At 36.8% G+C, this 15,085-nt stretch overlaps 1 protein-coding gene across 2 annotated transcripts in view; it reads left to right on the top strand.

Moving 5' to 3' along the window:
• Positions 1–14,276, top strand: part of GRB14 (growth factor receptor-bound protein 14) — a 59,233-nt gene extending 44,957 nt beyond the window's left edge. For both annotated transcript variants that reach the window (XM_005859383.2, XM_014534141.1), the window contains 6 exons: positions 3,193–3,273; positions 9,571–9,687; positions 9,778–9,850; positions 9,988–10,075; positions 12,552–12,645; positions 13,903–14,276. In XM_005859383.2, the coding sequence (XP_005859445.1) occupies positions 3,193–3,273; positions 9,571–9,687; positions 9,778–9,850; positions 9,988–10,075; positions 12,552–12,645; positions 13,903–14,049 (600 nt within the window). In that variant the 3' untranslated portion in view covers positions 14,050–14,276. The remainder of the gene's footprint in view (positions 1–3,192; positions 3,274–9,570; positions 9,688–9,777; positions 9,851–9,987; positions 10,076–12,551; positions 12,646–13,902) is intronic.
• The last annotated feature ends 809 nt before the right edge of the window (positions 14,277–15,085 follow it).

The raw sequence follows: 15,085 nt of genomic DNA, 5'->3' as shown, positions 1-15,085 counted from the left end.
AAAAAAATGAAACTAGATCACCAACTTACACCATACACAAAAACAAACTCAAAATGGCTTAAGGACTTGAATGTAAGATGGGAAACCATAAAAACCCTACAAGACTCCATAGGCAGCAAAATTGCAGACATATGTCGTAGCAATATCAATTTATAACTGACCAGTTCAACCAAAATAAAGTTGTAATTTTGAAAAAAAAAAAAGCAAACCCTGTCAGAATGACTACCATCAACAAATCAATAAATGACAAGTGCTGGCGAGGATGTGGAGAAAAGGGAACCCTCGTACACTGCTGGTGGGAACGCAGACTAGTGCAGCCATTATGGAAAACGGTATGGCGTTTCCTCAAAAAATTAAAGTTTGACTGAGAATTGAACTGTGACCTCCTGATTCATAGGTTGTTGCTCAGCCACTGAGCCACACTGGCTGGGCCAGTCAGGCCCATTATTCTGGGGCCAGTGAGAAATTGGTGAAGGGTTTCAAACAAGAAAGTGATATGATCTGTTTTATACTTGAAAATATTCAGCAGGAGTCTGGCCAGTGAGAAATTGGTGAAGGGTTTCAAACAAGAAAGTGATATGATCTGTTTTATACTTGAAAATATTCAGAGCCAGGAGTCTGGGCTTGTCAGCACAGACATGCTATTGGAGGACTGAGTTGGTTTCCCTGGCAGGTGGTCAGTGGGGCCTCTGGCTAGTGCCACTGGGCTTGCCTGGCGTTAGGGGTATCTTTAGATGGTCTCCTTTAGTTGTCTATTGTGTTATTTTCAGAGTTTATCATGGCACAGTAAGTCCTCACTTAATGTCCTTGATTGTTTCTTGGAAACTTCAACTTTAGAAAGGATGTATAATGAAACCAATTTTATTTTAGTCTAATCGATAAAAATAAGATTTAAGTTCCTGTGGCATATTTCTCGTCACAAAAACATCACCAAATTTCTAAATAAATACCCCAAATGCTTCTAACATTTAACCATTGCAATAAATGTGAGCTATATATACAGTTAAGAAAAATGTATAAAAACAAGTGAGGTAATGATTTTCCAATCTGTTCAGGGTTGAGGTTGGCAGAGCCCATCCTGGCAGCTCATGGCCCAACGCCCTTCCATCCCAGGCCCACACACCCACACTCACTGAGACTGGGACAATGTGGACATGCCAATTCACCTCAGTTGGTTGGGATGTAGGAGGAAACCAGAGTCCCAGAGAAAACCCACAAAGACATGGGGAGAACATGCAAACTCCACGTTGACAGTGGCCCTGACTAGGAGTCGATTTTTTTCCTCTTCGACATTATAATAAAACTAGAGGCTCGATGCACGAAGATTCGTGCAAGAATGGGCCTTCCTTCCCCTGGCTGCCAGCACCGCCTTTGCAGTAGCATCATAAGACGTGGGCTGCCAGGCTGCAACTGGGAAATGGGTCTAAACTATAGAAAATCATAGAAAATCCGAGACTTAGGCAAGGGATTTGCTCATGTACAGTGTCCTAGTTACATGTCTCCTTCCCTTTCCCTCAATTAAAACTGTGCTGGATTCACTCTAACATATTTTTTTTCCTTACCTGCCCCTCTATAGGGGCAGGGAAGTGTTAAGGTGACCCGTGCCCTACCCCTCGGCCAGAGTTAAATGCCTACCAAAGACCTCCAACAGCACTGAAGCAACTACCTAACACCACAGGCACCCGGGACAATACATCTTTGAAGAAAACAGTCATATTAGTCGGTAGCGGGCTTTTCACTGCAGATAAATAAAAGGTGGCCAAGCAGCATGCACCTTGTGAAAGTGTTGGTTGGAGGTTATTGTATATTCTCCTAAATGAACTTGACTATGAATTAAGCTCCCCTGTCTTCTTTTTCAAAATTATTGTAGGTTTAGAGTTGATTTATAATAAAATTTATTAGGTCTCATTAATGTCAATCAGACCTTAAATTAGAAAAATAATTTTTAGATTTTGAGAGGAAAAAAAAGGATAAAGAAGTCAGCACAGAGAATTTTAAATGAATATGGGTTTATATTCAGGTTGAAAGCAAAATTTTGAAAATAGTGACTTTCTGCACTCCACTCTGATTTTCTGTCTAATTACCAAATCTATCCACATCACTGACATTGCTTTTAAGGAAATAGTTTTTATAGTAGAGACTATAAAGACTATTGGAATGTTTAAATGGTATTCACCCCAAGGGTAAAATTGGATTCCATGGTATCTCTTAAATCTCTTTTTATAAAGGACCTACTTTAAAGTTCATCCTAGCTCCATGAAATGGAGAGTTGTAGAGTGTAAACAGCCCCCGCCCCCTAAAAAAAAAAAGGCCATCTGCCTCAGTGGTTGCTTCCTTCCTTTGTTTTAAAATAAAGTGACCTAAGTCTTAGGGGGTTATCTTCCAGTTTCAGATGGGGACCCCTGCAAGATAAGTTTGGTCATGGCAGTTGGCATACTTAATGTTTCTCAAACTAATAATCCGGTTTATAGTTTAGACCCATTTCCCAGTTGCAGCCTGACAGCCCAAGTCTTATGATGCTACCCTGAAAGTAAAGACGCTACAGTTCTGATCTATTGCCATTTACATTGTATTTTGTGACCCTTTGTCTGAAATCAGCCTGATTCCCCACCATTTTGATTTCCCTGAATGTAAAGCCATACATAAAACCATGTCATAATAGTATCGTTACTGGAGGAGATACACTGCCAAAGGTCTTTGACACAGAGCCCTGCCATGGATTGATCAGAGACAATGTGATCCATGCCATGGATTTATCAGAGACATTGTCAATGACTGATTGGTGAATTTTGCCTGGTTTTGCTTAGGAGGCGTTTGCAGAGTCTTTGTAGCATAAAGCCTGGCACCCTTCCCAAGCGAGTGTTCTTATCAGTAAGTGACATACCCCTCTAAACAGTTTTAGTGCTAGTGGTGCTAAAAATAACGTATAGAAATGTCAGTTCCAGATCTTCATACTGGTGAGCTACACCTAAGAGTGCGTCCAAATAAAAAACACTGTGTTTTTAAATGTATCCTTTCAAGGAACTGAATGCTTACCTTACAAAAATTTTGTTATTAACTTATTGGTTTTAAGGAACACTTATAGTTTTTATTTGTTATTTTGATGGTGTTTAACTAATGAAAGTATTAATTGCCATGACTTATCTGTGCAGTAAAAGTGGTGGAATGTGTTTTTATTCATTTGTTCTGCAGTATGGCATGCAGCTGTACCAGAATTACGTGCATCCGTATCACGGTAGAGGTGGCTGCAGTTCTCAGAGTATATCACCCATGGTAAGCTCCAAATTATCAAACCTATATTTTATTTTATATTATATTAATTTGCAGTTACATGACATTATAAATGCACATTATAATACATCTACATTCTTTCCTTTTGGTCAAGTAAAGCAATTCTTTGGCATTGTCTTACCATAATGTTATATTGAATTACTTATTTTTTTATTTTGTATAATTGCAGCCTATGTGATAAAATCGCAGCAGCAGAGTATATATGAAATATTCAATTAAAATAGATAGCTACATGTTAAAGAAAATGTTTAAATATTTGAAAGAATTACTTGAGTCCTTTTGTCTCATTATTTGAGGATTAGATCTTAATAAGATGATATATGGAATATTTTCTGTGGGGTTGTAAATGTTTCCTTAATTATTGATTTTTAGTATGGGCTTATTTATTTCTGGAATTGTTATACTAGTAGTCTACTATAAATATTTGAAATTTTTAAAGCTGTACTATACACATGTGTACTTTTTTGCATTCTGGCTCTCTAACAATAAAATTTTTAAAGTTCCATGTCCTTAAAAAACAAATTGTTTTACAGAAAACCCAGAAACTGCCAGGTGAAATATAGGTCATGCATTATTATATTAAGTCTACTGCTGCTTCTCAGATTTATACTGAATACAACATGGATATTCATTTGCAGACACACACACACATACACACACACATCTTCATTCTTTAGGACCAATTTTAATTTTCTGTGCATTAACACAAGAATGTTGTTTATTTATTTATTTTTATTCTTGACACTATTAGAGTTGTCCCCCACTTTCCCTCACTTTGCCCACTTCCACCCAGCCCTCTCCCCCTTTCCCTCTCACCATCTCCACACTGTTGTCTATGTCCATAGACAACGCATATGTTTTTTTGGTTAATCTCATCATCTTTTTTCATCCAGTCCCCCTTATCCCAAGCCCCTCTGACCTCTGACAGTCTGTTCCATGTATCCACGCCTCTGTTTCTTAAAGTTTATGTTCTATTTTCACCTGTGCTTCTTCACATTGAATATATTAGGAATTCAGACATATGTGCCTGTGTTACAAATCAGCTAACGGGCTGCACTTCCACTTAGGTTAAAAATACGCTCCGCATGCCTGTGACCAAGGCAGGCACATTTCCCCACATGTAATGTAGCAGATGAAATGCTCAGTTCTAGGAATGAGGCATGAAATAATGTTGATTATGAAGCCTGATAGGCTAATATGGAAAAAGAACTCCAATTCTGTAGTTATGTTGCTTTAACTATAAGTTATGGAAGAGTAACTTCTCACCTTTGTATCCTATTACTTTTAAGCCTTAAAATAAGAAACAGGAAATGTAATGAATTTCTATATAAGCAACTGCTTTAAGGTATTTTTATAATTTGTCAGCTTATCTTTATCTTTCAATCTATATGAATAAAAAGAATAATGAATTTTATTATCTTAATCCTTTTCTAAATCCTTCTACATTTCTTTTAGAGTGTAAAGTTATTAGGATGAGTGCGTTAACACCAGCTTTGAAGGCAATTATTGTTTAGTGCCCTCTTAATCATAGGAAAAAATTGTCACAAAGAACTTTCTGGTCTCATCACTAGCATACAAGTATGTTATTATTCTTGCTTGTTTCCATTGAAAGTGATCCTACTATTGATCAATATGGGTATGACAGTTTGGTTGGTGTGGCTCTTTTTGTTCAACACCATGTATAGGAAATGACACTCCTCAAGTAAACCTGGTTGGAAATAGGATTGGAGGAGAAGGAGTTTATGTGTCTGTGTGGTGAGGACCTGTCTGTCCTGTATGGCAGTTGTCATGATCAAAGGGCATTTGAGATTTGGGCTCCACTCTTCTTAATTTACATGAAGGAAATGAAGATGTTGGGGGAGTATTTGTATTATCCACACAGAGTCCGACTTTTCTAGGTTTTCAGTGACCTATGTAATGTATACCAGCACCCCTCATCCCAGCACTGTTTTCGGAGAAACATAGAAAAGTTAGTGTATTTTAGTTATGTTTTTGAAGGAACAATAGTATCATCTTATCTTCAGAGGTACATTTTGAGAAAGGAAATGAGAAAAACATGTTCTTATGCCATAATGAACATCATAGCTACATATAGCACTTAATAGCCACCCCTATCAGCCTTTGAAATGAGAATCATCAGCAGATATTTTAGGAAGCCAAATATAGTTGGTCCTTTTTAGGGAAAACAGGATTCATTTAAAGGATCATCTGTTAATATAGTCCTGGTTGGAGTGAGGGGATGGGAAAACAAGTCTACAGAAATTCTTATTCTTCCTCACTTTTTAAAAAAATATATATTTTATTGATTTTTTACAAGGAAGGGAGAGGGATAGAGAGTTAGAAACATCGATGAGAGAGAAACATCAACCAGCTGCCTCCTGCACACCTCCTACTGGGGATGTGCCCGCAACCAAGGTATATGCCCTTGACCGGAATCGAACCTGGGACCTTTCAGTCCACAGGCCGATGCTCTATCCACTGAGCAAAACAGGCCAGGGCCTTCCTCACTTTTGACCCTGAGCTGGACATCCTGTGCCACCGTTTCTTCCCTGTACCCCACTCTGTGGTACATAAGGGTACCCTAGATAGAGCCCGTCAGTCACTGCTTTTACCATAAGCTGCCCGTGTGACCTTAGCGGAGTCACTGGTGCCCTGCAGTATTTACAGGGGGTGGTTGAATAACCTTCAGAATCAATTTCATCTCTGATGTCTTGTGGCTCTGTATGAAGCAGATGAGAGATAATGTCTGAGGAAATGCTGTGCCCTCTTGCTAAGGACTACACTGCAGTTTTATCTAGATCTTTTAAATGGGTGGCAGAGAGTGAGTGGCTACTAGTTGCCACCTAGTTGAACTGCCTGAGAACCATTTTATATCCACTTAGAAGGACTGGATCTGACCTCACTGTGTGGCCTGGATAATCCAGACTGTCCCAGGTCTTTTCTCTCTTTAAAAAAAGAAAAAAGAGACATGCCCTTAAAATCATGGTCCCTTTTTTTTAGGGCTTGCCCTGTTTATCCCACTAGAAGAAAGAGCTGGAATTAGGGACAAATACTTTGAAAAATACACCGATTCTGAATGTTATCAACATTGCTTTTTTATGTGAAAGAAATTGAGCTGAAAATGACCTTTTGAGTTCAAGTCCGATCTTGCTTCACTTCCATTTCTTTGTCCACCAAAGGTAAACTATTAATTTTTCATCCACCACCTGCCATTCAGCAGAAAATATTTGCTATATTCCTCTGTTTCCTTCTAGTGTAATGTAGCAAATGAAAAGACTTATTTGTATTGTAGATTCCCTACTTATGTCAAGTAATTATGGAGCATAAGATCTTGTTTTATATACTGGCCTATCATATTATAGGAAACAAAAATAAGAACACTGGGTACATTTATTGTCCTCTCCTAACAGTATTTTTATGTCACTGGGACCTTGAGATTACAAAGCCCATCTTGGCATGTGAAGTAGAGAGATAATAAGGATACAGCTACCATTATGAGTGAGATTAGGTACTCTGTGGTTTGAGCAGGTAGAGGCTTTTCATTAAAGTTGGAAAAGCGGAAGTACATCCAACTGGTCCACAGCCCAGCACAGAAGATCACAGGAGGAGGGTGTGACCAAAAATAGAGATTACAGGGACAGCATCTGTCTGGCAAGAGCAACTGCCAGTTACAAAGGCTCCTGTAACAAATGAAAGATTGCAGGCCGGGTCTCTAGAAATAAAGTTGAACCTTAATAAGATTGTGGACTACTATAGCCTGGTCTGAAGAGGAAATAACAAATGCTAAAAAGTGCAGTGTGTGATGTGGGGATAAATGAGCCCCCTGATTTTTCTGTGTGTGGACAAGGTTTAAAACACACATGTGACTGTGGTCTGTTAGGTCAAGCTGGGAATGGCTGAGTCCATGTGGAGAGAGATAAAATGGTCTTAAGCCAGGAGTCTCTTAATGCGCATTGGCTCCTCATTTACCATTAGACTTCCATTTTTTGTTTTGCAACTCTGTTAACTAGTGGAGAATAACAGGTAAACATTGCCCATGCTGTTTTTGAATGTTTTTTTTCTTTTGGAGAGTTTTATTTTATATTTTTAAAAGGGAACTCAACAATATATGCATAACACATGGACACAGACAATAGGTGAAGGCCTGGGGCAAGGTGTGGGGGCAGGCTAGAAGGGGTCAATGGGGGGACATATGTAATATTTTCAACAATAAAGATTTAAAATAAAAAAAGAAAGGTTATTTTTAAAAAAGTGAATTTTGCCCTAGCTGGTTTGGCTCAGTGGATACATTGGCCTGCTGCGGACTGAAGGGTCCCAGGCTAGATTCCGGTCAAGGGCACATGCTCGGGTTGCAGACTCAATCCCCCAATAGAGGGCATGAAGGAGGCAGTGGATCAATGATTCTCATCATTGATGTTTCTATCTCTCTGTCCCTCTTTCTTCCTCTCTGAAATCAATAAAAATATATATTTTTTTAAAAAGCGAACTTTGTAAACAATATTTTTTAAATTGATTTTTAGAGAGAGAGGAAGGGAAAGGGAAAGAGAAAGAGAAATATCCATGTATGAGGGGAAACATCAATCGGCTGCCTTCTGCACACCCCCTACCGGGGATCCAGCCTGAAACCAGGCATGTGGCCTGATCGGGAATTGAACCATTAACCTTCTGTTGCACGGGAGGACACTCAACCAACTGAGCCACACCGGCCAGGCTCTTTTTCAGAGTTTTAATTCTTAAAAACTGAGTGGCACTCTTGACTGGAGATTTTGACAAATGTCTTTTTTTTTAAAAGATGCATGACGTGGGGTGGCATACTTTTAAAAAGATGGTTGTGAAGTAGAGCCCTAAACAAACAAAGGTATAAATAAAGTCCAGGTTTTGGATATTTTATTTCATGTTCAGAATAATACAAATACAAAAAGTAACTGACAAAAAATAATCAGCAAGATATTATTATTTGTTTAAAAATGTCTTCTTGTTATATCAGTTCTTCTTTTGTCATTGACTTATTTTTGCAGCTCTCATTTTGCCATATTTATCCTCACGAAATGAAACATTATTCATATATTAAATCAAATAAAATCTAATAATATGGAGTTTATCTAAATTATTTTACTAAATTTTTTTTCTATGTTAGATGAAAGTTGAGATGATAAACTTAAATACATATTTTAGTTCTATTATGAAATGAGCACTGTTGCCCGTCCAGTGTGGCTCAGTGGTTGAGCATTGACCCATGAACCAGGAGGCCACCTGTTCCATTCCTGATCAGGGCGCATGCCCCCTTGCAAGCTCAATCCCCAGGTAGGAGGCATACAGGAGGCAGCTGAACAATGATTCTCACCATTGATGTTTCTATCTATCTCTGCATCTCCCTTTCTCTTTCTGAGATCAATAAAAATATATTAAAAAATAAAATACAGTTATAAAAATAGCACTATTTTTCTAAAGAAGTGATATAAGTCAATTTGTTATAGTTTCATCATATCTTGAATCATAACCGATAGCTGTTTCATAAGTAGCTAGATTTGATATTTAAATGATAATTGTCAAAGCACAATAGGGAGATGAGTTTGGAAGTAATGGATATTTTTACAGGAAGGGCTAAAAATTCATTTCTAAATTGGTGTTTTCCTGTTTTAGTAGAAAATATGAAGAGAGGGTTGTTTTAGGAGAAACCATGCTTACCTTGAAAGCTTTTTTTATCTCCCTTTCTCTTTCTGAGATCAATAAAAATATATTAAAAAATAAAATACAGTTATAAAAATGAGTGCTATTTTTCTAAAGAAGTGATATAAGTCAATTTGTTATAGTTTTATCATATCTTGAATCATAACATATAGCTGTTTCATAAATAGCTAGATTTGATATTTAAATGATAATTGTCAAAGCACAATAGGGAGATGAGTTTGGAAGTCATGGCTATTTTTAGCTACAGGAAGGGCTAACAATTCCTTTCTAAATTGGTGTTTTTCTGTTTTAGTAGAAAATATGAAGAGAGGGTTGTTTTAGGAGAAACCATGCTTACCTTGAAAGCTTTTAATTCCTTTACTCACACTCAATTCAGTGACCTTACCTAATACTGTATAACTTATTTAACCAAACTATCTTATAGCATTGTTTTATCTTGAATATGTATTTTTAACATTTTGATTTCTTGCTAGCCACCTTTGGAACCACATCCTAGAATGAAAACCTATTGCCAGCAAAATACTGTAAGATAAGTTCAAATATATTTTCCTGGTAAAAAAAAAAAAAATGTTTTCTTTTCTTTTCCAGAGAAGTATATCAGAGAATTCCCTGGTAGCAATGGACTTCTCAGGCCAGAAGAGCAGAGTTATAGACAATCCCACGGAAGCCCTTTCAGTTGCAGTTGAAGAAGGACTCGCATGGAGGGTACAAATCGGTTCATGTTCTTTAAAATCATTGACGATTTCAGTTTGTTTTACCCAGAAAGTTGAAATGTGTTTTTCCCTTATTGTGCAGAAAAAAGCGTGCTTACGCCTGGGCAACCATGGCAGCCCCAAGGCTTCTTCTCAGAGCTCCGCCATAAACATGGGTATGTCTGCATCTGCACTGGGATTGCACGGGAGGGCATTCAGACATAGTCACTGAGGGGTCATGGTGGAAAGTTTATATCATTAAACTGTGATCCTTTCATGCAGAGCTTTGTATTCCTTCCCTCTGTTTCTTCAGTTATCCACCGGTCCCAACCGTGGTTTCACCACAGGATTTCTAGAGATGAAGCTCAGCGGTTGATTATTCAGCAAGGACTTGTGGATGGGTAAGTTTGATTTAGAATGGTCGTGATTTAAAAAAAAGTGTTATTTTTAAATATATTTTTATTAATTTCAGAGAGGAAAGGAGAGGGAGAGGGAGAGATAGAAACATCAATTATGAGAGAGAATCATGATCCACTGCCTCCTGAACGCGCCCTACCGGATATTGAGTCTACAAACTGAACATGTGCCCTTGACCAGAATTAAACCCAGGACCCTTTAGTCCACAGGCCGACACTATCCACTGAGCCAAACCAGCTAGGACCATATATATTTTTATTGATTTCAGAGAGAGAAAAGGAGAGGCAGAGAGAGATAGAAACATCAATGATAAGAGAGAATCATTGATCAGCTGCCTCCTGCACATCCCTTACTGGGGATTGAACTCACAACCCAGCATGTGCCCTGATGAGAAATTGAATGGGTGGCATCCTAGTTCATAGGTCAATACTCAACCACTGAGCAACACTGGCCAGGCGAATGGTCGTGATTTTGATTTCTGCTACAGCCAGTAATTACTTATTCAACAACACAAAGATTTTTGACTTCAGCTTATTGAAACAGAAGTGACTATGTTCTATAAGGATGGTTGCCAATGTATCCTAGCAATATCTATAGAATACCTGTTCCATTGTGTGTGCTTACTATTTGTGCATAAGTGAAGGTGATTTAATACTTTCTTAAATAATGATCACTAATATTAAAGTTTGATGCAGGGTATGTTAAGTAGAAAGTTGCTTATATATTTAGATGGTCTTTTTTTTCTTTCTGTTTATATTCCAATTTTTTCTCTAAATTTTAAAAGCTTATATTAAAAGTAATATAAACCAATAAGAGTACTTCTTGACTGTTTCTCATGTTATCTTTTAGTGGGGTACTATGGGAGATATAGTAGAAATATAAAAAGTATTATGAATGATTGATAATTTAAAGAATTTTCCTTTTCTCAAAGTATTTCAGATACTTCCTATAATACTGGCTAAATTCTCTTCCCAAATGCAATACAAATTAATGAGGTTGTATTGAGGTTTGGATGATAAATGAAACCAACATCAATTTAAACAAGGGGTGACGGGATCTTATATCTTTCAATGGTTGGCTTAAGATGATGACAAGATTTCAAGGTGATTTAATACTGACATTTGGATAAAAATGCATCTTCACATGGAAGATTATTAATAGCAAGTCAGAATTCCACTAGACTCTAAATAAGAAAAGATTTTAATATGCTTCCCTGCGTGGAGCATGGTCTTGTTAGATATAAATTTGGACAGTCAGCAGAATTACTATCTGATGAGACCAAGAAAATAAATAAACCACAGAGAACAGATAAAATGTTTTGTGAGATTATAATTTCCCTTCTTTCTGAACCCAGTTTTTGTAAATTGAAAGAAATAATTGCATAAAGATTATAGTATCTTTGTATTTTTAATTTAAAAAAATGGTTTTTTTTAAAAATTAACACTTTGGAAAGATGTGCTGCTGCCAGATAGTCCACTAGGTGGCAGTGGTGATTTACTGGGGAATGGGGAGGGACTCACAATGAAACTCCCTTTTGTCCCATCTCCCAGTGATACAATGTCAGAATCTCACACAGCATAGATAACATGGATAATCTCATCAGAGATCTATGAAGTCTCAAATTTGGCTGCCTCTTTGCCTGGGCACACTGAGATTAGGACTGGAGCCACCAGTGGGGACTGGTTGCTCAGTCTGTGTGCCAACAAGTAATACAAAGCTGGTTTTGCACTGTATTGCCAGTGAGTACAAATCCACGCCAGGTAACACTTTTCTCTTAGGATATTACTTCATGTCTTGCTTTTCTAGCCTGACATTATAAAGTCTTTTCTGATGTATTCTTCAAGGTCAAAGTACATGTTCTTTGGGTGTTTCTTTACCTTAAAATATTATTTTCAAACATTCAATAAATGATTTCTGGATTGATTTTTTTTTTTTTTAGAATATTCATTTCTCACTTTCTGTTGTACATGTAACAGTAGGAACCAGAAGCAAAAGAAAAAAGGGAGTCCAGAGAAGGAGGTTAAAAATTATTTCATTTTAAATAATTTTCTCTTTCAGGACCTATTATGACCCAGAACTTAAAATGAAAATACACTAATGCCCCATTCATTGTCTGTACAAAACAGTTTCATGTAAATACCCAAATTCCCAGTGGAAAAAAGGATACAACACTAATTATTGATACCATGATAGCATTACATTGGTTATTGGGAGCAAACAATCTGACAAATGGGCTCTATAGTTATCCTTTTAAAATTAGCACTAATGACAGTTTTACAGTTGAAAGTAATGTTAATACCAGATTATTTACCAGGTTGGATAATCCCATCATTGAATACACAATGAAAGAAAACTCTGGCTGCATTTATGTGTATATTTTGTAGATTCTGTACATGCTGCATTTATATGAAAACCATAAGTAAATGTAGAAACATATTGAAACTCTTTCTCTCTCTTTAGAGTTTTCTTGGTGCGGGATAGTCAGAGTAACCCTAGAACCTTCGTACTGTCAATGAGTCACGCACAAAAAATAAAGCACTTTCAAATCCTACCAGTAAGTATTTTGTGATTTCACATTCCTATATTAGAGATGATTTTAATGCATAAGCTTTCAGAAACTTTGGGTTTCTTTAGTCCTTTTATTAAATATAATTTGGGAGCCTGTGCTTTGACTAGAGTTAAGGTTGGCATAAATGGTTTTATGAGTCTGAATTTATATAAGAAATACAGGAATTGTAAAAATTAAATTTTCTTTTTCCCATGAAATACGATTTAGCAATTTTGTATAGGCCTACTGCCACCTATTGTTAAAAGGCCACTAAAGATTCTTTCCTAACTTCTACTGGTGATCCTTTACAAACCATTATTTTAAAGCCCTTCTCTCTGATCCCCAAATGTTGTTTTTTTTTTGTTTTGTTATTTTTGTAGTTTTGTTTTTAATCATTGTGGATGGATACGTAGGTGCTGTAGAACTGGAGGTCATTTAAACTATTCTGAGCACATTTAAAATGTTTTTGTAATTCTCCTTCTGAGTGGAACAACTTGCTTTGGAGTGTTTATTGCCTGTGTGTGTGTGTGTGTGTGTGTGTGTGTGTGTGTGCGCGCATATGAGTGTGTGTATGTATGTGTGTATGCATGTGATCTGTATATTGGAACCAGGTAGTATGCAATAGAGAATTATTCTACTTCCAGGAAAGTGTTACATGAAATTGCTAAATTACTATTTCCTTTTGAATGGTGCTTTTTGGAATTATCCAAAGTCTATATGAATTATCTTTCCTACTTCATTGATTTTGTGAATGATGTCCCTGGCAAGTATGAATTGCTTAATGCCAGAAGATCACACTGACTAAAGAAAAAAACATCACTGTCATCCCATTAACATAATGCTTGATTGCTTCAGAATCAATTTACAGATACAAATTGTGTGAATATTCATTTTTAATGTACTAAGTGAGCCTGTTCAGTAGACAACATTTAGAAATAGAAATTAATATCTGTAAGTGGGATCATTAATAGACTGAATAGTGCAGATTTCTCACTGTATATTGATTCAGAATAGTAATACTATTCCAATTACAGAATACTGCATGAAGTACAGCCAAATTGCTTATTCTAGGATCAAATGATATTTCCTTTAAATGCACGTGAAATTACAAAAAAAAAGTAGGCGTGCCATAACATTTTTTCACTGTCCTTTAGTTTTATAAATTTGTTACTTTTGGCCTATATAAAGACACATTATGCAATGGAATGTGATTTTCCTGCCTATTTTGCCCTTCTTACCACTTTGTGATTTTTCTCCCTGTAGGTGGAAGATGACGGTCAGATGTTCCACACCTTGGACGATGGCCACACAAGGTTTACGGATCTAATCCAGCTGGTGGAGTTCTATCAACTCAATAAAGGTGTTCTTCCTTGCAAGTTGAAGCATTATTGTGCTAAAATTGCTCTTTAGCCAAACTAGAAGTGACTTCTTAAACTGGTGAAGAAAACAAGGAAAAAAAAATACAAAAGGAAAAAGAAAGACCATAAGAAGTGTGAAAGCATTGCTGTGGTGAAAAGAATTTATTTCACCTCCAAGTTATAAAAAATAGTTTGTGCATTGAAAATAAGCAAAGATTTGGTTGCTATTATATTCCTCATTTAAAATTCATTAGTTAAAATTAAACGTCTGAAAAAGAATGGTTTGATGTGTTCTTGTGTGATTTTACATTAATATATTATTTTCTTCAAAGATGCGTATTTTAAACAATTTTCTGTCCTTAATATAGCAACATTAGAACTTTCAACTGCAAAATATGAAAAAAAAATTGGGTTCAGAATGAATTATTTGAGGACTGAGTTTAAATTACTTTTTTTATATATTAAGTATGATTAAAAACTCAAATTATCAATTAAAAGAAGCTAGCCACAACCTGTCAATAAAACTAAAACTATTTTTAATTATATATTTTCTGAATTTACTATAACCTTAAAATCAAATGCTATTTGAAATAGCAGCTTAAAATTATTGTGCAATATATTGACTTTTTCAGGATGAGTTTTATTACATTTTTAAATTATTAATTGTACTATAATATTTACACTGGCATTGCACCTATTAGTGACACATTACTCATTGCATTAAAAAAAATTCATTTAGTGATTAACTGGAATTATCCAGTCATGTGTCCCATAATGGCAGTAATACATTATGAGAAATGTATCATTAGGCAATTTCATCATTGTGCAAACATCATAGAATACGAGGGGCCAGGTGCACAAATTCGTGCACCTTGAAAGGAACTGTGGGCCCTGAGGCTGCAGCAGGCACAGGGGCGGGGCTTGGCTCATCCTCCGCACCCCCACCCGCTGTGGCCCCTGATCCTTTGTCTGCCGGTAGCCCCACTCCCGCCGCCACCGTTCCCACGCGCTAATGGCGCTGGCCCCACTCACATCCGCTGAAGGTGCGGAACGATTGGGGCCGGCAACAGCAGCGGTGCGAGTGGGGC

Source organism: Myotis brandtii, unplaced genomic scaffold, assembly GCF_000412655.1.
Source record: "Myotis brandtii unplaced genomic scaffold, ASM41265v1 scaffold125, whole genome shotgun sequence".
Classification (NCBI taxonomy): domain Eukaryota; kingdom Metazoa; phylum Chordata; class Mammalia; order Chiroptera; family Vespertilionidae; genus Myotis; species Myotis brandtii.
The sequence above is the reverse complement of the archived record's forward strand: the minus strand, read 5'-3'. Positions and strand labels throughout refer to the sequence as shown.